Source organism: Eubalaena glacialis, chromosome 13 (genome assembly GCF_028564815.1).
Source record: "Eubalaena glacialis isolate mEubGla1 chromosome 13, mEubGla1.1.hap2.+ XY, whole genome shotgun sequence".
NCBI lineage: Eukaryota > Metazoa > Chordata > Mammalia > Artiodactyla > Balaenidae > Eubalaena > Eubalaena glacialis.
Window position 1 is genome coordinate 10,649,796 of NC_083728.1, and position 24,320 is coordinate 10,674,115.

General features: G+C 46.2%; 1 protein-coding gene across 1 annotated transcript in view; it reads left to right on the forward strand.

The window, feature by feature from the left end:
• Positions 1-24,320, forward strand: part of ATP9A (ATPase phospholipid transporting 9A (putative)) — a 134,405-nt gene that overhangs the window by 104,692 nt on the left and 5,393 nt on the right. Inside the window, exons 18-27 of the mRNA XM_061209403.1 lie at positions 1,056-1,226; positions 2,756-2,854; positions 11,971-12,060; positions 12,156-12,300; positions 13,122-13,186; positions 15,956-16,111; positions 19,266-19,330; positions 20,779-20,887; positions 21,560-21,617; positions 23,727-23,930. Coding sequence (XP_061065386.1) covers positions 1,056-1,226; positions 2,756-2,854; positions 11,971-12,060; positions 12,156-12,300; positions 13,122-13,186; positions 15,956-16,111; positions 19,266-19,330; positions 20,779-20,887; positions 21,560-21,617; positions 23,727-23,930 — 1,162 coding nt within the window. The remainder of the gene's footprint in view (positions 1-1,055; positions 1,227-2,755; positions 2,855-11,970; positions 12,061-12,155; positions 12,301-13,121; positions 13,187-15,955; positions 16,112-19,265; positions 19,331-20,778; positions 20,888-21,559; positions 21,618-23,726; positions 23,931-24,320) is intronic.

Consider the following 24,320-nt stretch of genomic DNA (forward strand, 5'->3'; position numbering starts at 1 on the left):
ATTCTTTTTGATAGCTTCTTTCTGGAATAAAATCTTTTTGAGAGCAGAGACTTTATCAGTTTGGTTTGCCCTTGTACCCCAACACTTAGGATAGTCATTGTAAACCTTCTGAAAAATTTGAAATGAAACCTTCAAATTTGAAATTGTAAACCTTCTTGGAACCCTAATTTTTTTAAGCTGTAAAAAATGTTGAATTCGAACTCGATCATTGACTTTCACTGCCTAGGCTTCCAGTATCAATATGTCTTGTTAATTGTCATCTCGTCCCATGGATTGTGTCCCATGATTCCTTGAGGGGAGGGTCCTTGTTGTACCCCCAGTCCTGGCACAAAGCTGAATGAACGTATTTACACATGACTGAAGGGGAGAGAGACCAGGTTGGGGGAAAGGCTTCTGCAGCCCTTGTCCTGCGCAGCCCTTGTCCTGCTCCGCCCAGAGAAACCGTGCTTGGGTCTGTCTCTCTTATGTGCTTGAGTTCTTTGTAAAGTTTTATTTAATGAGAGTTCTAGCCCTGATAAATTCTACCTTTCTTTCAATTTTAAAGGCATATGCTTTGTGACAGCTGTATCTTTGTTAACACCGTAAAGAGGGGATAAACACAAGGGTTGGGTCGATGGTCTTTGGAAGTAAGACTTTGTCTTTAGACAACCTGGTGGTCAAGAGTTCTTGGTTACAGAGCATATGCTGTGTGGGGAGAACCTACTGTCTTTTGAGATCTTGAGTTGTACTCATCCTTGTAAAAACGCAGTGAGGTTGGGGCTGTTATTGCCTCTTCGGGGAGGAAAACAATTGAGGCTCAGAGAAGTTAAGTGACCTGCTAGAAGTTGCATAGCAGGTGAGTGTAGAGCAAAGGGTGGAGCTCCGGTCTGTCCAGCTCCAGCGTCTGGACTGATGAACTGGGAAGGAGGCTGGAGGTCTCAGTTTCACCCCTTTGAGGTTCACCCAGGTGCTGGGGTCCCTGCCCTGTGCGGGCGGATGAGATGCTCCCACTGCCAGTTGGTCCGCCTTGCACCTCCCCATCCTAAGCAGTGACAGTGTCCCCTGGTGTGTCCCAGGCCCGCTATGTCCAGGCCAAGCTGAGTGTGCACGACCGTTCCCTCAAAGTGGCCACAGTGATCGAGAGCCTGGAGATGGAGATGGAGCTGCTGTGCCTGACAGGAGTGGAGGACCAGCTCCAGGCGGACGTGAGGCCCACACTGGAGACCCTGAGGAACGCCGGCATCAAGGTAGGGTGAGCCTACCTGGACCCACTGCTGAAATAGGTTGCCGCATGGCAGTGAATTCCAGACTTAGACCAGTGATCCCGTCAGCGGAGGGTGAAAATTAGAGATGGGGGGGAGGGGGGGCCGAGGATGGAAGTAGTGACAGGGAACCGGGCTCGGACAGTGACCTGTAGCCCTCCCATCCTTGACAGCTTTGGAAGACGTCTTGTGTGTCTGCCTTTGCTGCCGGCTTCCCCTCTGCATGCCGGGCTCCACGGAGACAGGACCAAGAGCATCTCCTTAGCTCTCAGGACCAGCTGTGTCCCGTGCATTTGCGGTGTTTGTTATATTCTTGTTGAGTGTCCGGCCAGCCAACCATCTGTCTTTTGGTCTGGGTAACTGAATGACCACCCAACAGAGTGACCATCTGCCCCAACAAACTGCCATATTTACATTTTCGTTTGGGGCCAAAAAATACATATCTAGTAGTGTAATCCGGAGACGCCAGTAGAGGGCGTCTGGGGAGCGGGCTCCATCTCAGCGGACCCAAGCAAGGGATTAGCAAACTCATCGGCTAGAAGCTCCTGAAAATATGTAGGTTAAGCTGCCTGCCTCTGCCCAGAGCAGCTCTAGGCTGCGTCCTTGGGCCCGCATCTGGCAGGAGTGCCCGTGAGCGGGGCGATGTCAGCAGGAAGGTTGAGGCCTGGGCCTCCGTTTCCCACCTCATAAAGTTACTGCGAAGGAACGATGCACAGCGCTTAACAGGTGCCTGGCACGGTAAACACTCGGGGAACCTTTGTGGTTATTTTCTTTCCTGCGCTTCCCCTGCTGCCAGGATTTCCTTTGTCCGATGACTCTAAGGCCCCCACCCCACTTCCCCACTGGGCGCAGAGAGAACAGAGGGTTAATGGGTGAATCAGCAGGGTAGGAAGCACATCCGTTTACGCTCTGAAGACCTGGGTTCTGGGCCTGGTTGGGACAGGAACTAGCTCTGTGGCTTTGGGCAAGTCACCTGCCCTCTCTGAGCCCGCAGCAGTGAGACGCACAGCGCTCAGTTATGAGGTGAGGAAGAACCTGGCACATTTACTGTCGGCGTTTTAGTTAGGGTTCAGCCCCCTGAGATTGCTCGGGGGCATCCGGCCGCGTAGAAAGACCCTATGGAACGTGACAAATCAGTGTTTCCTGTGGGACATGGAAGTGACCCCTCGTCCATACAGCCTTCCCCTTCTTTGAGATTATTTATTGCTTTAAGAAAAATTTCCAGAACGGGGATTAGGAGGGCAGAGGCTGAGCTTCACGATGTCTACTGCAGCATGTGGCCAGTTTTTCAAAAGTGCCACACCAGCTTTTGCTGCCACCAGCGGCGGACGCCCAAGGTCTTGAAGCCCTTGAACTGGGGCCTTTCCTGTGGTTCGTTGGGGACATAGTAGGCCTCAAGGAGGTAAATGGAATGTATCAAGTTCAGCTTGATGTGTTTGGAAACTCGGCTGACACAGGCGACAGCCTAGCCTCAAACGCTAACCAAGGGGACCCCTTCCGTGCGGTAATTTCAGGTTTGGATGCTGACGGGGGACAAGCTGGAGACAGCTACATGCACAGCAAAGAATGCACATCTGGTGACCAGAAACCAAGACATCCACATTTTTCGGCTGGTAAAGCGTTCTCTGCTCTGGGGCCTTGTGGGGTGATGCTGCCGTTTGCCCTGTAACCTCATAGCCTCGCGTGGACCCCTGGGGGAGGTGGCGGGAGCTCACGTTGTTGGTTTGGGTGGGATCACTGAATGACCCAGGCGAGGCTAAACGATTCCTGCCGGTGGTGGTGCCGGAGCACCTGGTTACCGCCCCGTGTTAACCTGTGTTCTTAACCCGGTGCTGGCTGTGGTCCCTTTGAGGAGCTGATGGGAGTTAGGCACGATCAGCGTGAAGGATGCAGATGAGCTCATACATGTGAGATTGTACGTACAAGTCTGGGATTGCCCCGAACGCTTCAAAGCCAAGTCCTTGGGTAGGAAATCAGTTCCAGATCGCAGATACTGGCCTGTCTGCCCTCCTGAAGGAAACCCTTGAGGAACCTTTAGAAGGAGGCGTGTTGGGTGGCGAATGAGAATTCCCTGCCCTGGTGGCCAGCGCTTGGCCCGAACAGTGCGGGCACGAGGAGCCGCTCCAGGGCTCGAAGCCAAGGAATGTGATTGGCCTTATTGAGTTGGGAGTTGGGAGGGGACTAGGTCCCCTCTGGGGCCAGATGTGGTGGTCCTACTTATCTGTCATCAGAGCTACCAAGCCAAACAACTGGAGGCACTCTAGATGTTTTGGGGTTCTCCCCCCGCACCCCTGCCTTTGGTCTATAGCCCGTTGAAGCTTTATGAAATCCAGCAGTTTCGGGACTAGCACGACCAGCATCGTGTAGAGACAGATACAGTGGATCCTCATTGTTCATGGATTCTGTATTTGCAAATTCACCCACTCACTAAAACTTGTTTGTAACCCGAAGATCAATACTCGGGGTGCTTTCAGAGCCCTATATGGACGCATGCACAGCAGTGGAAAGTTTGAGTCATCCGACGAGTGAGTTCCTAGCTGAGGTGGAGAGGGGCGACGCTCTGCCTTCTTTTTTTTTTTTTTTTTTTTTAAATTTATTTATTGATTTATTTTTGGCTGCGTTGGGTCTTCGTTGCTGTGCGCGGGCTTTCTCTAGTTGCGGCGAGCGGGGGCTACTCTTTGTCGCGGTGCACGGGCTTCTCATTGCGGTGGCTTCTCTTGTTGCGGAGCACGGACTCTAGGTGCGTGGGCTTCAGTAGTTGTGGCACGCGGGCTCAGTAGTTGTGGCTCGCGGGCTCTAGAGCGCAGGCTCAGTAGTTGTGGTGCACGGGCTTAGTTGCTCCACGGCATGTGGGATCTTCCCTGACCAGGGCTCGAACCCGTGTCCCCCGCATTGGCAGGCGGATTCTTAACCACTGCGCCACCAGGGAAGCCCGCTCTGCCTTCTCGTCTCAGCTCTCAGACGGACGCAAGGGTCCTTTTCAGTCTACCCAGTGCCACGTTTTTTGCATTTTTGTGAGTTTTTTTGTTAGCAGTTTCACTGTTTAAGATGGCCCCCAGCACAGAGCTGGGTACTGACCATATCCCTGAGTGCAGGAAGGCTGTGATGAGCCTCCCGGAGATAAGCTTCCTCCAGGCATGAGATATGGTCCTGTTGGCCATGAGTCTACTGTTAATGAATCAACAATAAATATATTTTTTTAATTAAAAATTTTTTTTATTGAAGTGTAGTTGATGTACAATATTATATGTTTCAGGTGTGCAACACACTGATTCACAGTTTTTAAAAGTTATATTCCATTTATAGTTATAAAATATTGTCTATATTCCCTGTGCTGTACAATATATCTTTGTGGCTTATTTATTTTATTTTATTTTTTAATTTTTTAATAGATCTTTATTGGAGTATAATTGCTTCACAATACTGTGTTAGTTTCTGTTGTACAACAAAGTGAATCAGCTGTATGCATACATATGTCCCCATATCCCCTCCCTCTTGCGTCTCCCTCCCACCCTCCCTATCCCACCCCTCTAGGTGGTCACAAAGCACCGAGCTGATCTCCCTGTGCTATGCGGCTGCTTCCCACTAGCTGTCTGTTTTACATTTGGTAGTGTATATATGTCCATGCCACTCTCTCACTTCGCCCCAGCTTCCCCCTCCCCACCCCGTGTCCTCAAGTCCATTCTCTATGTCTGCGTCTTTATTCCTGCCCTGCCATTAGGTTTATCAGTACCATTTTTTTTTTTTTTAGATTCCATATATATGTGTTAGCATACGGTATTTGTTTTTCTCTTTCTGACTTAACTCTGTATGACAGACTCTAGGTCCATCCACCTCACTACAAATAACTCAATTTCGGTTTTTTTTATGGCTGAATAATATTTCATTGTATATATGTGCCACATCTTCTTTACCCATTCATCTGTTGATGGACATTTAGGTTGGTTCCATGTCCTGGCTATTGTAAATAATGCTGCAGTGAACATTGTGGTACATGTCTTTTTTTGAATTATGGTTTTCTCAGGGTATATGCCCAGTAGTGGGATTGCTGGGTCGTATGGTAGTTCTGTTTTTAGTTTCTTAAGGAACTTCCATACTGTTCTCCATAGTGGTTGTATCAATTTACATTCCCACCAACAGTGCAGGAGGGTTCCCTTTTCACCACACCGTTTCCAGCATTTATTGATTCTAGATTTTTTGATAATGGCCGTTCTGACCTGTGTGAGGTGATACCTCATTGTAATTTTGATTTGCATTTCTCTGATAATTAGTGATGTTGAGCATCTTTTTATGTGCCTCTTGACCATCTGTATGTTTTCTTTGGTGAAATGTCTATTTAGGTGTTCTGCCCATTTTTTAATTGGATTGTTTGTTTTTTTGATATTGAGCTCCATGAGCTGTTTGTATATTTTGGAGATTAATCCTTTGTCCGTTGTTTCATTTGCAAATATTTTCTCCCATTCTGAGGGTTGTCTTTTCATCTTGTTTATGGTTTCTTTTGCTGTGCAAAAGCTTTGAAGTTTCATTAGGTCCAATTTGTTTAGTTTTGTTTTTATTTTCATTACTCTAGGAGGTGGGTCAAAAAAGATCTTGCTGTGATTTATGTCAAAGAGTGTTCTTCCTGTGTTTTCCTCTGAGAGTTTTATAGTGTCTGGTCTTACATTTAGGTCTTTAATCCATTTGGAGTTTATTTTTGTGTATGGTGTTAGGGAGTGTTCTAATTTCATTCTTTTACATGTAGCTGTCCAGTTTTCCCAGCACCACTTATTGAAGAGGCTGTCTTTTCTCCATTGTGTGTTCTTGCCTGCTTTGTCATAAATTAGGTGACCATATGTGCGTGGGTTTATCTCTGGGCTTTCTATCCTGTACCATTGATCTGTGTTTCTGTTTTTGTGCCAGTACCATACTGTCTTGATTACTGTAGCTTTGTAGTATAGTTTGAAGTCAGAGAGCCTGATTCCTCCAGCTCCGTTTTTCTTTCTCATGATTGCTTTGGCTATTCAGCGTCTTTTGTGTTTCCATACAAATTGTAAAATTTTTTTGTTCTAATTCTGTGAAGAATGCCGTTGGTAGTTTGATAGGGATTGCATTGAATCTGTAGATTGCTTTGGGTAGTACAGTCATTTTCACAATATTGATTCTTCCAATCCAAGAAAATGGTATATTTCTCCGTCTGTTTGTGTCATCTTTGATTTCTTTCATCAGTGTTTTATAGTTTTCTGACAAGTCTTTTGCATCCTTAGGTCGGTTTATCCTCGGTATTTTATTCTTTTTGTTGTGATGGTAAATGGGATTGTTTCCTTAATTTCTCTTTCTGATTTTTCATTGTTAGTGTATAGGATTGCCAGAGATTTCTGTGCATTAATTTTGTATCCTGCAACCTTACCAAATTCACTGATTAGTTCTAGTAGTTTTCTGGTGGCATCTTTAGGATTTTCTATGTATAGTATCATGTCATCTGCAAACAGTGACAGTTTTACTTCTTCTTTTCCAATTTGTATGCCTTTTATTTCCTTTTCTTCTCTGATTGCCGTGGCTAGGACTTCCAAAACTATGTTGAATAAGAGTGGCGAGAGTGGACATCCTTGTCTTGTTCCTGATCTTATAGGAAATGCTTTCAGTTTTTCACCATTGATTATGATGCTTTCTGTGGGTTTGTCATATATGGCCTTTATTATGTTGAGGTAGTTCCCCTCTATGCCCACTTTCTGGAGAGTTTTTATCATAAATTGGTGTTGAATTTTGTCAAAAGCTTTTTCTGCATCTATTGAGATGATCATATGGTTTTTATTCTTCAGTTTGTTAATATAGTGTATCACATGGATTGATTTGCATATATTGAAGAATCCTCGCATCCCTGGGATAAATCCTACTTGATCATGGTGTATGATCCTTTTAGTGTGTTGTTGGACTCTGTTTGCTAGTATTTTGTTCAGGATTTTTGCATCTATGTTCATCAGTGATAGTGGTCTATAATTTTCCTTTTTTTGTGATATCTTTTTCTGTTTTTGGTATCAGGGTGGTGGCTTTGTAGAATGAATTTGGGTGTGTTCCTCCCTCTGCAGTTTTTTGGAAGAGTTTGAGAAGGATCTGTGTTAGCTCTTCTCTAAATGTTTGATAGAATTTGCCTGTGAAGCCATCTGGTCCTGGACTTCTGTTTATTGGAAGATTTTTAATTACACTTTCAATTTCATTACTTGTGATAGGTCTGTTTATATTTTCTAATTCTTCCTGATTCAGTCTTGGAAAATTGTACCTTTCCAAGAATTTGTCCATTTCTTCGTGGTTGTCCATTTTATTGGTATATAGTTGTTTGTAGTAGTCTCTCATAATCCTTTGTATTTCTGAAGTGTCAGTTGTGATTTCTCCTTTTTCATTTCTAATTTTATTGATTTGCATCCTCTCCCTTTTTTTCCTAACAAGTCTGGCTAAGGGTTTATCAATTTTGTTTATCTTCTCAAAGAACCAGCTTTTCGTTTTATTGATCTTTGCTATTGTTTTCTTCATTTCTATTTCATCTATTTCTGCTCTGATCTTTATGATTTCTTTCCTTCTACTGACTTGGGGATTTCTTTGTTCTGCTTTCTCTAGTTGCTTTAGGTGTAGGGTTAGATGGTCTATTTGAGATTTTTCTTGTTTCTTGAGGTGAGATTGAATTGCTATAAACTTCGCTCTTAGAACTGCTTTTGCTACATCCCATAGGTTTTGGGTCGTCGTGTTTTTGTTGTCATTTGTTTCTATGTATTTTTTTTATTTCTTATTTGTTTTCTTCAGTGATCTCTTGGTTATTTAGTAGTGCACTGTTTAGCCTCCATGTATTTGTGGTTTTTTTACAGTTTTTTCCCCTGTAATTGATTTCCAATATCATCACATTGTGGTCAGAAAAGATGTTTGATACGATTTCAATTTTCTTAAATTTTCCGAGGCTTGATTTGTGACCCAAGATGTGATCTATCCTGGAGAATGTTCTGTGTGCACTTGAGAAGAAAGTGTATTCTGCCACTTTCGTGTGGAATGTTCTATAAATGTCAATTAAATCTATCTGACCTGTTGTGTCATTTAAAGCTTGTTTTTCCTTATTTATTTTCTGTTTGGATGATCTGTCCATTGGTGTAAGTGGGGTGTTAAAGTCCCCTACTGTTATTGTGTTACTGTCGATTTCCCCTTTCATGGTTGTTAGCATTTGTCTTATGTATTGAGGTGTTCCTATGTTGGGTGCATAAACATTTATAATTGTTATATCTTCTTCTTGGATTGATCCCTTGATCTTTATGTAGTGTCTTTCCTTATCTCTTGTAACAGTCTTTATTTTAAAGTCTATTTTATCTGATAGAGTATTGCTACTCCAGCTTTCTTTTGATTTCCGTTTGCATGGAATATCTTTTCCCATCCCTTCACTTTCAGTGTGTATGTGTCCCTAGGTCTAAAGTGGGTCTCTTGTAGACAGCATATATATGGGTCCTGTTTTTGTATCCATTCAGCTAGTCTGTGTCTTTTGGTTGGGGCATTTAATCCATTTACATTCAAGGTTATTATTGATATGTATGTTTCTCTTACCATTTTCTTAATTGTTCTGGGTTTGTTTTTGTGGGTCTTTTTCTTCTCTTGTGTTTCCTGCCTAGAGAAGTTTCCTTAGCATTTGTTGTAAAGCTCTCTTGGTGGTGCTGAATTCTCTTAGCTTTTGCTTGTCTGAAAGCTTTTGATTTCTCTGTTGAATCTGAATGAGATCCTTGCTGGGTAGAGTAATCTTGGTTATAGGTTTTTCTCTTTCATCACTTTAAGTATATCCTGCCAGTCCTTTCTGGCATGCAGAGTTTCTGCTGAAAAATCAGCTGATAACCTTATGGGATTCCTTTGTATGTTATTTTTTGCTTTACCCTTGCTGCTTTTAATATTTTTTCTTTGTATTTAATTTTTGTTAGTCTGAGTAATATGTGTCTTGCTGTGTTTCTCCTAGGGTTTATCCTATATGGGACTTTCTGTGCTTCCTGGACTTGGGTGACTAATTCCTTTCCCATGTTAGGGAAATTTTCTACTATAATCTCTTCAGATATTTTCTCAGACCCTTTCTTTTTCTCTTTTTCTCTTTTTCTTCTGGGACCCCTATAATTCGAATGTTGGTGCATTTATTGTTGTCCCAGAGGTCTCTGAGACTGTCTTCAGTTCTTTTCCTTCTTTATTCTGCTTCTCGGCAGTTATTTCCACCAGTTTGTCTTCCAGCTCACTTATTCATTCTTCTGCCTCAGTTATTCTGTTATTGATTCCTTCTAGTGTATTTTTCATTTCAGTTATTGTGTTGTTCAACTCTGTTTGTTCTTTAGTTCTTCTAGATCTTTGTTAAACATTTCTTGTATTTTCTCAATCCGGGCCTTCATTCTATTTCTGAGATTCAGGATCATCTCTACTGTCTGAATTCTTTTTCAGGTAGATTGCCTGTTACCTCTTCATTTATTTGGTCTTGTAGGTTTTTACCTTGCTCCTTCATCTCTGAGATATTTTTTTTGCTGTCTCATTTTTTTTTTTTTTTTTTTTTGATGAGTGGGATTGTGTTCCTGTTTTACTGGTTGTTTGGCCTGAGGCTTCCAACACTGGAGTTTGTAGGCTGTTGGATAGAGCTGGGTCTTGGTGCCGACGTGAGGACCTTCGGGAGACCTCATTCCGATGAATATTCCCTGGGGTCTGGGGTTCTCTGTTAGTCCAGTGGTTCAGACTTGGAGCTCCCACCACAGGAGCTTCAGCCCAACCCCTGGCTCATGAACCAAGATCCTGTAAGCCATGTGGGGCGGCAAAAAAAAAAAGAACAATAACGAAGTAAAATATAAAATTAGACTAGGAAACTAACAGATATGTTAGAAAGAATATAAAAATAAAAACATAGATGAAACAACAACTGGAAGGTAAAACAGAACCACAATAATAAAAAAGAGAAGGAGAAAGAAAAAAAAAAAGGTGGCAAAGGCCTTGGCTGTGGAGGGTGGGGCCTAAGCAGGGGTGGGATTTGGGCGGTGGGCAGGCCTATGCTTAGGACCCACAGGGCTGGAAAAGGCCCTGGGGGTGTAGGGGGTGGGGCTTAAGCTCAACAGAACAGAAGGGGCCCAGGTGTGCCTCCTGCCTCTGGTCTCAGAGGGTGGGGGACCCCACCTGGGAGCCCAGCAGGGCTCGAGTGGGTGGGGCAATCGCCCTCTGCTGCTCTCCTCCAGTCCCCAAGGGCCTCTCCCGCCTGCCTCTCCTGTTCTCCCCCGGCCTCCTTCCTACACCCACAGGACCAATGGGGCCTGGAGGGGGCCTCTGAGGGCGTAGGACCCGGCCTGAGAGCCAGGCAGACTTCCCTGGCCGATTGGGCAGGGGAAACGCTTGGTGCACTCCACCCCCCATCCGAGCCCCTGAGGGTCCCTCCAGGCGTGGGAACCCCTCCCCCGTCTCAGCCACCCCTCAGGGGCACCGGTCCTGTCCGGCCTCCACTTCTCTTCCACCCTCAGTCCCCCCACGTCTTACCGGTTCGCTTGAGCATTCCTCCCATCTCTTGGGGTGTTGAGGTCCCCCACCAGCATCCAGCAGGTTCCCTAGTTGTGGGGAGACACAAACTCTGCGTCTTCCCACACCGCCATCTTGACTCCGCCAGCCCCTTATTTTATACATAGTAGTTTGTACCTCTTAATCCCCTACCCCTGTCTTGCCCCTCCCTGCTTCCCTCTCCCACTTGGTAACCACTAGTTTGTTCTCTATATCTGTGGGTCTGTTTCTTTTTTGTTGTATTCACTAGTTTGTTTTATTTTTTAGATTGTACATATAAGTGATATCATGCAGTACTTGTCTTTCTCTGATTTATTTCAACAGTACATATTTTCAAAGATGTCTTTAAACAGAGGCACATAGAAAATGAGGTTATGTATTGACTGATGGACAAAAATATTGTAACCAGAGGCTTATAGGAGCCTAGCTAGCCCTGTATCTCCCCCAGGAGCAGTGGTTTAAAAATCACTAATTCAGTATTCACAGCAACTTTCCAGAACATAACTATTGCACATAGTGAGAACACACTGTATGCTCTAGAATTCAGGGGTTGCAAACTATGGCCCGTGTGCCGGCCACCTGTTTTTGTAAATAAAGTTTTATTTAAACACAAGATCTACCCATCTATTTACGTATTGTCTGTGGCTGCTTTGGCACTGTAGCGGCAGAGTTGGGTAGTTGTGACAGGCTGTATGGTCCACAGAGCGTGTCATATTTAACACCTGGTCCTTCTTAGAAAAGCCCCTGCTGGATGCCTGGCTTCCAAGGCCTGCTCTGCAGTGGACGGGCTGTGACACTGTAGCCAGGCTAACAAATCTTGCCCTGTGTCAGTTTCCTTAGATGTAAAGTAGAACTATTATCATCATGCACCTCGAAGAGTCCTTGTGAGAAACAAATGGGGTGAAAATGCTTGAAAAGTGCTTGTTTGCACAGTGCCTGGCACAGAATGAAAGCACAGTGGCTTTGTGCTCTTATTTTTATTATGTGGGTCACAGCCATCCTGGGGGAAGTGCGAGGGGATGGTTGGCCTACGGGCCCTCCGGATTCCCACAGAGTCAGAGCAAACAGGATCTAATTTGGCTCTGGCTCTGGGGGCAGGGGAGGGGTGGGGTCCCGGGCCGGCGGCCATGGTCTTCACGAGGCTGCAGGAAGCCACTGTTTGTTGTTCCACCAGCTTCGGAGAGCAAGGCCTCCGTCATCCTGTCTTTCCTTCCAGGTGACCAACCGCGGCGAGGCCCACCTCGAGCTGAACGCCTTCCGCAGGAAGCACGACTGTGCCCTGGTCATCTCCGGAGACTCCCTGGAGGTGGGCACGGGGACCCCCGCCAGCAGGCTCCTCCCGGGAGCTGCCGTGTGGGAGGGGCCTTGGCCGACGCACCACCTCTCCCTGATCCCCGCCAGGTTTGCCTCAAGTACTACGAGTACGAGTTCATGGAGCTGGCCTGCCAGTGCCCGGCCGTGGTCTGCTGCCGCTGCGCGCCCACCCAGAAGGCCCAGATCGTACGCCTGCTCCAGGAGCGCACGGGGAAACTCACGTGTGCAGTAGGTAGGGCTGCCGCGGCTGCGCAGAGCGACCTTCCCCAGGGGTGACGGGGTCCTGCTGCCCTGGTGTTCAGGTTCCCAGGCCACTTTATTCAGGCCGTGATATTGACACCCCCTCCCCCTTTGGCCCTATTTTTGTTATTATTATTATTATTTTTTAAGTATTTTGCTTTGAGAAAGAGTCGAGAAGCATGCTGAGGGCTTTCCTCCTTAGCTTGCGCTTCCTTTGCCAGTGACATGGGACGCAACAATGCCTGGGGGCTAAGACCACACTGCGGAGAGGAATCTGGGTCCAAACTGCTGGTTTTTCCTAGCTGAGGGTCCCGGAGGGCTTCCTTCCCCCAGCTGAGCCTGTCTGCTCATTGGTAGAAGGGGAGAGTAATGTGGTTCTCTCACATGGTGCTTATGAGGATTCAGAGGGGCAGTAGCATTTAAGAAGTGCTTGCTGCACTCACAGTAAGTGTTCCCTACGTGCAACGTCTGTCATTGCTGATAATGACGAGACACCCACACCTTGGAGGCAGGGCATGCGGTGTTGTAAGTGCCCACGTGCTATGGACACAGTTCCCTTGCTCAGTGACTCAGTGGCCAGGACCCTCAGCCAGTCACCTGGTTCCTCTGACTCTCAGCTCCTCTGCCTGTAAAATAAGAACCTGATGCTGCAGGTTGCTGGAGCGATTAAGTGGAGCAGAACAGAAAAGACACTTAGCATGCAGTGAAAGGCAGCACCTGTATGATTATTTAAAGTAACAATGAAAAGCGAGGTTATGTTTATTGCCTCTCCCTAATTTCCTGACTCTTCTCTCTGGTCTGGGTGACCCGCAGGTGATGGAGGCAATGACGTCAGTATGATCCAGGAATCTGACTGCGGTGTGGGTGTCGAGGGAAAGGTGAGCCCGTGGGGTGGGGGTGGGGGCGTGTGTGCGCTGATCTCTGCCGAGTGGTTGTCGTTAGGATGTGAAGTGGTTGTGTCGTTAGCTGGGAGTTGCTCCACCAGCTGGAGTTTCATTTTCCCTCCAAGACACAGCTTTAATGCTTCTGGAAATTCTAGATTAGAATTACAGAGCATAAGGAATCATGTATCATAATTACCTAGTATTACTATCTGCAAGTCACAGATCCCTAGCACTGTTATCTTACAGACAGATGCTGAGTCTTTGCTTGCCAAAACCTAATTTTTTAAAGTGTTTTGCTACGTTCTTAGGGTGCAGCGAATGTACTTCAAACTCTTTCCTGGGAGTGTTGTCAGTAAAAGCATTAGCTATCACACTGTGGGGGTGATCTCTTGGGGATTATGGAAGAATGTGGCGTGGTTTGCCCCTCATTAAAAGGCTGAGTTTGTGTGTTATAGTACAGTAGTTTTCCTCTTTCCTTCCTTGTCAACTGTGTGCCTGCCGTGTATAGTTTACCCTGCCCTCTCTCGTTTGTGATCTTGCGGTGACTGTAGGCAAGGAGGCTGGTCACCACGTTTGTTAGCACAGTGTGTAAAGTAAGAGTACAGAGGCCGGGAGTGAGGGCTGGAGATGCTCCCTTATGTGTTTCCTTCCATACATTCCTGCATTTGGAATTTCCAAAAATGTTTTTTCTTTTCCACCTTTTTTTTTTTTTTTCCTGGTTTTCTGGTTCTCATCCAGTTGACAGTTACTTGAAATTGCAGAGTTAAGTGATCCTTGAAGGAGTTGTTATGTCTGAAATCTGTATGGATTCCTTTAATGCAGGTTTTAAGAAGCACACTTGAGTTTAATAGATGGAATTCTTTACACGATGCTGATAGTACTAAAACATTTTCCCTTCTGTTCAGAATTATATTCTGATTCCTTTGGTTTTTGGAGTCTAAAAAAGTGCTCACTGTAAAAAAAAAACCCGAAACAATTTAGAAATGGATAAAGTGCATCCTTTCTTTTAGATGGCGGTATAAAACTAGTAACATTGGTTATTCCAGAAGTTTTGTCTATTTCTATACTAGTAATTATGGGTATGTATATAATATTATATATACACACACATAAATACATATGTATGCATACATACATCTTACACATGTATATACATTATTTCCACATAGAATGTAAAATTTAAAACGTTATACTATGCTTTTTTTTTAAAATTTATTTAATTAATTAATTTATTTTTGGCTGTGTTGGGTCTTCATTGCTGTGCGAGGGCTTTCTCCAGCTGTGGAGAGCGGGGGCCACTCTTCATCACGGTGCGCGGGCCTCTCACTGTCGCGGCCTCTCCCGTTGCGGAGCACAGGCTCCAGACGCGCAGGCTCAGTAGTTGTGGCTCATGGGCTTAGTTGCTCCGCGGCATGTGGGATCTTCCCAGACCAGGGCTCGAACCCGTGTCCCCTGCATTGGCAGGCAGATTCTTAACCACTGCGCCACCAGGGAAGCCCCACTATGCTTTTTTTTAATGCAACTTGCTTAAATCTGTTATATCTTAGATTTCTTTATACATCAGAACATGTAGAGCCACCATTTTGTATGTTGCCTCGACCTTTTTATTTTGAAAAATGTAACTCTTGCCTCGACCTTTTTATTTTGAAAAATGTAACTCCTTCAGAAAAGTTGAAATAGAACAGTGAACACCTGTCTACTCTCTGCTGTAATTTACCAGTTGTAAACAGTTGCAGCATTCTCCCTCCGCTCTTCCTCCCCTCTCTCTCTCCGGCTTTCTCAGAATCAGCTGAAAGTGAGTTGCAGATATGTTACCCCTAAATACTTCAGCTTGGATCTCTTAAGAGCAGGTGTATTCTTCTACATAAGCAAAATAACAGCATCACCCCAAGTGTAACATTGATATGATAATATTATGTAATATTCATGGTCTCATTTCCCTAGTTGTCCTCAAGGTGTTTAAAAGGAAATCTCCATGAAGCAGTGAAGCATCATGCAGTGCATTTATTCCCGCGTCTTCGTGTCTCTTTACTCTTCTTGAATGGAGAACACTTCTCTCCACCTCTTTTGTGGGGGGAGGCGGTGTGTTTCACGACTTTGATATTTTGGAAGCGTTTGGGGCAGTTGTGGAACATCCCATGATGTCTGTGGGTTGGATGGATTTGATTCAGCTTCTGTGTTTTTGGTGTGAGGAGCACATAAGGGGAGTTTGTGCCTTCCTGTCGCATCACACCAGGAGGCCGTGATGTCCATCTGTCCCATTAGTGGCATCCGTCATGTACCTTTTAAAATTAGAGAATCCCATAATATGGCTGCACTATAAATTATTTCCAGTTCTATGAACATGCAAAGCTGTATGTTTGGGAATGTTCAATTTAGTATTGTTGGTAGCATGAGCTGTGCCCCCTCCCCCATATGTTTAACTCTGAACTGAGCTGAGTTCTAAATGCCTATCTTAGAATGATTCTTTGCTTCTGATACACATTATGGGTTGGGCCTAACCCCCAAGGCTTAATGCTAGATCCGTTTGACCTCCCAATTATGAGTATCTGCGCTTATGAATGTTTTTTATTTAAATAAATTCCTCTTTTAAAATCAAATTTAGACTCAGACCACCAACCGTGTATAGCTGGAAATCAAAGAACCTCTTTATTGAAGTTCTTCAAAAATCTCCTTACAGTTTCTTGCTTTTTCAGTTAAAAAAAAAAAAAAGTGCCTTGACCTCCTGTGCTCCTGACGGTGCCCAATTTTGTCGGATTTTAGGAAGGAAAACAGGCTTCGCTGGCTGCGGACTTCTCCATCACTCAGTTCAAGCACCTTGGCCGGTTACTCATGGTGCATGGCCGGAATAGCTACAAGCGCTCGGCCGCCCTCAGCCAGTTTGTGATCCACAGGAGCCTCTGCATCAGCACCATGCAGGTGGGTGGGCAGGTGCGCACAGCTGTGTGGTTGCCATGGGCCTGAGAATTAGTCTCCACTTTGGAGCTGTTACCCCGGCCTGGCCAGTTTCAATTCCCCCTCCCCCAACCCCCCGGCCACACTCTGGGCGATAGAGCTTGGAGTGGCCGCCGCGAAGCCTTCCTGTGTTGGGGGCGAAGGCTGTGCTTGCTGTGCGGAGCGGATGTGAGCGTTAGCAGTGGTGCCTTGCCAGGGCTTGGCACCAAGTGGGCGGTAGTGTAAATGACCCGGGTGCTCATATTGGGGTGAGTTGTTATCCTTAGTTTGCCAGAGGCAAAGATGCAGAGTTAAATGCCGAGTGAATACTCCGGCCCTGAGGTTTCCACATGCAGAAGCAAGGACCTACAGAGAGCAGCCACAAAAGAAGAATAACTTGCTTTTCTTGAGTGCTTCCTGTACCCTGGGCGTCAGGCTAAGTGTTCACAATGCGGGCTCACCTGCAGTCCTCACTGTAGCCTGTGCCCATTCCGCAGATGGGGAGGCTGAGGCTCAGTGTGGGCGAGAAATCAGTGCAGTGTCTCTCAGGGATTTAGTCTACGCAGGCAGGGGATTCCGGTACCTGTGCTCTTAATGCAGGTGTGCCCCTCTGCCCTCCATCCACAGGGCCAGCTGCTGCTTCCACATGCAGGGGGGCGCTTAGCGAGGGCTGCGCAGCCCAGGGCATCTTGCTTCTGCCTCCAGTGCAGCCTGGCTGGGAGTCCAGCGTAGTTATCCCAATCGTCAGTCCTCTCAGGGAGTTACATCTTGCTTTTTCACAAAAAGATTCTAGAACGTGTAAGGTATTTTCCCATCTTCTCTCTCCCCAGCTCCTTCAAAGTCTGTCATCAGGCTGTGGCAATGAAGTTGTATTAGGAAGGAGGCCAAAGGGAGGGAAAGGAAACATTTTGGGTGTTGAAAAACTATTGGCTGACTTTCCTCCTTGGGCGTTTAGGTGAAAAATACCCCCAGTTAAGTGGTGAGAACATAGGAATGGGACATCTTGGAACCCATATCATCAGGTATCTCTGAGACCTTGAGCAAGTCACGTTACCACTCTGGGCTTCAGTCTTTCCACCTGTAAAGTGGGCATCAGACCTCTCCATCACTCCATTCAAGCATCTTGGCCCTTGCCCCTCAGACAGGGCTGCTTTGAAAAGCAGAGAGTTTTATAAGGCATCAAGTGCTGAAGGCGTCCTTACCATCATTAATAAAAACAAAACAGGCTAATGTATAAACCTAAGGTGATGTTTTACTTTGTGGGAAAGGTGTTTAATCATACATGAAAGACACCCTGCCCTAAAGGGTCAAGTGGTGCTGCGTGGTGTACATGACAATTCACCATCCACTGGCTCATCCATGCCTTTGGTGGTGGTGGTGGGGTTATGTTTTCAGCATGTATTGCATTTATGAGGGAAGGAGGCTTACAGTGATTTTCATCAACACAGTCTAAACGCCAACAGCTGCTACGGTTCATCAGACCACATCTGTACTTTTATTTTATGTTAGCTCATCAACTGAACTGGATAATGTCATGGTTTTAATCACTGGGAGATTAATCAGCTTGTCCCTGGGCAAACACACAAAAGCTGGCCTGGATGAGCTGACTTCTGTAATGCCTGTATGTTACCAAGAACATCGATTCAGAAAAAAAAATTCTAGCATGAGGAATTGTTCTTTGTGCTGTAGGAAAAAAAAAAAAAAAAAAAAGCCAAAAAAAACGCCCTTAACCCTGTCCACTGTGCTGAAAGTGACTGGCTGAGAGCAAGTCCCGTTCGAATTGCACCTTGACAGTGGGCTCTTAGATAGATGAAGACATAGCATTTTTATTTTCCACAGTGCTCTTTCCAGGGTGAAGGCTTTATGGTCAGTCTGGCCCTTTTAGAGAACGAGGCTCCTGGTGTTGATCTGTAAGACTGAACACCAGATTCTTGACGTCTTTATAACCATCCTTCCTGTGCAGTGGCCCAGCCTGGGTGAGAAGTCATTTGAAAAACGGATTTCACCTTTCAGTTCTGAAATCACGACCGGGTGTGGCCGGGGCTCCCCGTGACCATGGCTCTAGGTGCCACCTGTGTTCTGAGCTCTGTGCCAAGCGAACACCCACAGCGGGTGATACGGGGAAGGGGTCTCTGTCCCACGCTCTTTTTAACCACTAGCCTGGCCCAGCCTTTTCCTCCACGTTCAGTTTTTAAAAAGCCTTTAGGCAACAGTTGTCCCTGGCCTCCCGTAGGTTTTATACTGATAGAAATTAGCTTTGAGGTCACTTTGCTTCTGTTGGCGGGTAGGTGTTCAGAGAAGGAAGTAACAGAGCATCAAGCCTGATTTTATCTCCCTAGCCTACTTTTCACTGCCAGTAGCTAATATTTTCCAAATCCGGAAGCAGACATTTCAGTAGGGGTTCGTAAATATCATTATTGCTTTTGTCTAATTGCAAAAGTAGCAGGTTGTGGGCTCTTTGTAAAAATTTCCAAGAAGAGTGAAACATGTAATATGAGAAGTGAAGCCTTCTCTGCGGTCCTAAGGGTAACTGGTGCATATCCTCACAGTGGAGGATATTTTCCCCTACCTGTTTCCAGTACGTACACCAACTCGTTTATCGATTGTACACCCAGAGAGGTGGTAATTCTGAGCCGTCAGGAGTGTGGGCTCTGGAGACAGAACTGGGCTTGAGTCCCGCAGGGCCATTTATGTGCTCAGTTTCCCCTTCTGTAAAATGTAGGGGATATTAGGACTTGATCTCATGCGTTCTTCTGGAGATTCACTGAGATCAGATACAAAGTATTTCCAGGTCCAGCTTGTGTAACTTAATAAATGTTCACAGAGGAGCTGAGAGTGGACCCTGGAGCTAAACTCTCTGGTGTGACTCCTGGCTCTGTCCCTTATGAGCTGTGCTATCTTGGGCAAGTCACTTAACCTCTCTGTGCCTTACTTCCCTCATCTGTAAAATGGGGATGATGATAACAGTATCTCCTTCACAGGGTTGCTGTAGTAATTAAATGAGCTAATATACTTAAAGCACCGTAACCGTGCGGGTGTAAAATAAGTGCTCTGTAAGCGATGGCTGTTATTTTTCTGATACAAACACAAGGGCTTTGGTCATGGTTTTTGGTAACATCCTCCTTTTTCCTCGGCACAGGCTGTCTTTTCCTCCGTGTTTTACTTTGCCTCCGTTCCTCTCTATCAAGGATTCCTCATCATTGGGTAAGGAAGTCCAGGCAAGGTATTAATTTTTAATGAAACCTCCCTAAAATGCCACAGAAGAAGGAGGAAGCATCATGTGAAGACCCTTCAGTCCCCAAGTCAAGGCAGGTCTGGCAGTCTGGTTTAGAACCTTCTTGAATGAATACGTTTTTGAACTGGTAAGCCCTTAACCAAATTGCGGATGCAGTGTCCGATCTGTTTGTGGTCCATTCATACCTGATGGTTGAAGAATGCTCGCCCACGAGAGCCTGAGGTTGTCAGCTGATTGGCACACCAGGCAAGAGCGAAGCTTCACAGACTGTGATTTCTTAGGAAATCACCGGGGGGTCTTAGAAAAAGTGGAAGGGGCATCTGGAAAGTACCCTCTCTGCCATGGCTGCCCATAGTGGACCATCCTGCTGGTGGGTCTCTGAGGCGGCCAGAGCCTTGCTCTCTCCGGGTTACCCCTGATAGAGCTTGGCCACTGCGTGCCACTGACCTGTGAGGCACGCTGTCCCTTGGATGTTTGCTACGTTTGCTATCAAACCCACCCCCTGTTCCTGACCTGGAATTTAGGACGTTCCTTTTGACCTTTTGAGAGGGTGTGCTCAGTCTCTGAATTCCCCAGGTAGGTGGAGTTTGGTTACCACATGCCCTAGATAGAGATGCTGGCAGGGCGCTCCCCTGGTTACCAAGGTGGGAAGCACAGGGAGGCCGGCTGGTCCCAGTGGAGTCTTACAAAGCATGCCTTCCATCTTCTTATGTTCAGCCTGAGAGTAGGCACTGGAATTCTGCCTGCTTCTAATTGGAAAAATGGCCTGTCCTTTGTCAGGTCCTGGAAGAGTGGCAGAACATACCAGAATAGAACCAGGGGTTCCCTGAGCCGTGCTCCATGTGGCCCCCCCCATGATCTGGTCCCCTCTTCCCTCTTGGTTCTCATCTCTTCGCTTTCCCCCTCACCCACTCAGCTCCACCCAGACTGGCAGCCTCGCTGTTCTTCAAACAGGACAGACATGCCTCCACCTCAAGGCCTTTGCACTTGCTGTTCTCTCTGCCTGGGATGCTCTTCCCTCGGATATTGGCATGGCCTCCCCCTCACATCTTGTGGGTGTTTTCTCAAATGCCCCGTCTCCTGTCCACCCTCTCTAAAATTGCACCACCCCACCCCATGTCTCATTCCCTCTTCCCCGTTCTATTTCCCTCCTCAGCACTTTACCTCCAGCACACGGTATAGTTCACTGAATTTGTTTTTTGACTCACCGACCAGCACGGAAGCTCTCCGAGGGCAGGCGTTATGGTCTGCTTTTCATCTTGAATCTCCAGTGCTTCGAGCTGGCCCTGGCACATACCAGGTGCTCAGTACGTAGTAGTTGAATGAAGGAATGGAAATTGGGCTCCAGAGGCTGGGGCAGCACATGGCTCGTACTCCACTGGCTGGATATTACCTGTGGTGATTTTTTTTCTCCCAGGTACTCCACCATCTATACCATGTTTCCTGTGTTTTCTCTGGTCCTGGACAAAGATGTCAAGTCAGAAGTTGCCATGCTGTACCCTGAGCTCTACAAGGATCTCCTCAAGGTTCACTGAGCCCCTTCCTCCTTCCTTCCTTCCTTCCTCCATATCCATCGTTTCTTCCTTCTTCCCTCCCTCCCTCCCTCTTTTAACATATTTCACACAGACCCTCCATGTCTGATGTGAACGCACTTGAACTGGTGGCTTTCTTTTGAGAGGAAGGCGTGGGAGTATATGTCTTTTCTTAAAGTATGATATGCACATGTAAAGAATATTAAACTGTACAGTGATACGTCAGCTTTTAAAACAAACCTTCTAATGCCTTTTTAAAAAGCCCCTGACAGTTCCATTTTGTAGCTGCAGCTTGTGTCTGTTCCTGGAAGTGCTTTTGTGTACACTCCTGAAAAATGTGTGTGTGTAATTGCATTTGTTGGTCCTCAAGGGGTTTTTGATAAAGAGCAGATTTATTGGGTTGGCCCAAAAGTTCGTTCGGGTTATTCCATAACATCTTATGGAAAAACCCGAACGAACTTTTGGGCCAACCCAATATTTCCATCTAGTATCAATTCTCTTTAAAAAAACGTTGTTTCTTTAATGTATTTTGATGTGTGTGAACCACTGTTTTGATGAAAACAGGCAGGTTGCCTTGTCTGGTTGGTGGAGGGTAGCCTGACGGTGGCTCGTGCCCTGGATGAGCCCCGCACGGTAACCCGCTCTGTCTTCCTCTCTCTCATTCAGGGACGGCCGTTGTCCTACAAGACATTCTTGATATGGGTTTTGATCAGCATCTATCAAGGTAAGGATGGGTGAAACCACCTGTCGTCTTATGCTCTGGCCTTGGCCCCAGGGTCAACTTCACCATTCTGTTGTCTGTAGAACACAAAGAGAAGCAGCTGGCATCCTGAGATTGCAGTAAGGAGTGTGGCATTGTGTCCGAGGGAGCCCCCCTCCTCGGGTTCTAAGGCCTTGCTCATCAGGCACAGAGTCACACATGTGAGCTGGTGCTGTCCGCTTAACTGAGACAAAGTCAGAGAAAAGTACAACTAATACTAATCAAACCCTGCTGGGGTGTTCAAGTCATTGTAACAAAAAGTGGTCGTTTTCTGGAATGTTTTGATACTTTTTCTGAAGTCAAGTTGTAGTTCTTGAACAACATATTTACTTCTGTGGCCTCCAGAGAGGGTCCCTCAGACTGTACAGGCTTTGTAAGGCGACTTACTGGAATATGAAAAGGAAATGTCAGAACCTCTCTTTGTATGTATTTTTTCCTCTTTTTAGAACTTCTGTTGTCATGTATGTTTTATAACGTACCTGATATATTTGGACAGTGGTCCTGCTACCTCTCTATGTCTGTCTGCACAGGTACACATGGATAATTTACAAATCCACATCGTCCATTAGGGATTCATTCTTAGTGTTTTTTTCTGATGGGATGTGTGGTCAAAAAGTGTAGACCGTTGAATTTGTTAGGAGGCTAAATTGTCATTGAAACAATTTGAGGGTTTTTTTCTTTTTGAGAAGTATAGCGAAGTGACATGTATGTAGCTGGTTGAAGAAAGTAAATCCTGCATGGAAGTTCATAATAACAAGCGGTGGTGCTTCATTGCACCCCCTGCATCCCCAGCACTGTTGTAATAGGCAGTCATTTGAGGAGTTTTGGGGTTCAGGGTCTCCTGGCCCTGCTCTTGAGCAGGAATCTCATGCAGCTAGCGTTTTTGATCAACGTGAGACATTCCCCATTGAGTTCCTGCAATTCTGGAGGAAAATGCACTTATCTGGACCCTCCCCCACTCTCCTTTCTCTCCTCAGTGCAGGTGCGTAATTCTTTGAGGGTCTCGCTTGGTGGTCCCTATCATTTTTTGTGTTTGGGGGCAGGGAGGGGGGTAAAGGAGACAAAGCATAACATTTACCATCTAACTCTTCTTAAGTGTGCAGTTCAGTAGTGTCCAGTATGTTCACGTTGTTGTGAAACAGATCTCCAGAACTTTTTCATCTTGCAAAACTGAAACTCTGTATCCATTCAACAACAAATGCCTCTTTCCTTCCTCCGCACAGTTCCTGGTAGTCACCATTCTACTTTGTCTCTATGAATGTGACTACTTAGATCCCTCATATACGTGGGATTGTACAGTATTTGTTCTTCTGTGGCTGACTACATCTGTCATTTAAAATAATACACAGAAACTTCTATTTCTTGTTCCACCCAATCCAGACAGTTACTCTCTCTGCCTCTTTTCCTTTTTTTCCTCTCTATCTCTTCCTCTCCCTCTCCCTCTCTATCCAATTATAAACTCTCTATTAATAAAGACACAGACATAGAGAATGGACTTGAGGACATGGGGAGGGGGAAGGGTAAGCTGGGACGAAGTGAGAGAGTGGCATGGACATATATACACTACCAAATGTGAAATAGATAGCTAGTGGGAAGCAGCCGCATAGCACAGGGAGATCAGCTCGGTGCTTTGTGACCACCTAGAGGGGTGGGATAGGGAGGGTGGGAGGGAGACGCAAGAGGGAGGAGATACGGGGATGTATGTATATGTATAGCTGATTCACTTCGTTATACAGCAGAAACTAACACACCACTGTAAAGCAGTTATACTCCAATAAAGATGTTAAGAAAAAAATAAAATAAAAAAAACTCTCTCTTATATACAGCCAAAAGGGAACATAGGAAAACTAGAATGTGATGCCTCTCTTTCAAACCTCCATAAAGTACCACTCATTAACCTCCTTTAACAAATGGTACCTTTCATGTCTGAATGGGAAAAACAAAAGGAGTCAGATGTGAGTGAGCAGGGTGAGCCTTCGGTGGGGAAGGATGGGGAGGCGTCGGCTCCCAGGAGGGAGGGCTGCGTGGGCAGCAGAAGCCCCTCCCCACCCAGACTTCCCTCCTCCTTTGCAGGGAGCACCATCATGTACGGGGCGCTGCTGCTGTTTGAGTCGGAATTCGTGCACATTGTGGCGATTTCCTTCACGTCGCTGATCCTCACGGAGCTGCTAATGGTGGCCCTGACCATCCAGACCTGGCACTGGCTCATGACGGTGGCCGAGCTGCTCAGTCTGGCCTGCTACATCGCCTCCCTGGTGTTCCTCCACGAATTTATCGGTAAGACCCCCCTGCACTTAGGGCCTGCCCATCAGGTCCAGGGGTCTCACCAGCTGGGAAGGGAGGCAGCATCCCCAGCGCTCGTGTCCTGGGCCCTTTGTCCAGCAGGCCTTTGTACTCAGCTGCCCGCCCTTTTCTCACTGGCGTCCCTTGGGACAAGTGGCAGTTGAGAATCAGCCTCTTGGAACTGAGGCTGGCGGGCATGATCTTAATGTAGAGTGTTTTCTTTAAAACCACGCCGTGCCTGCTGGCTTAGAAGGGGATTCGTTCAGTTCTGCAGGGGCCTAGTGGGCTTCTCCAGGGAGCTGGTCACTGTGCCGGACTCCGTGGAGCTATGGAGATGGTGAGAATCCAGAGAGTAAATGACAGTCCAGCAGGACTTAACCAGTG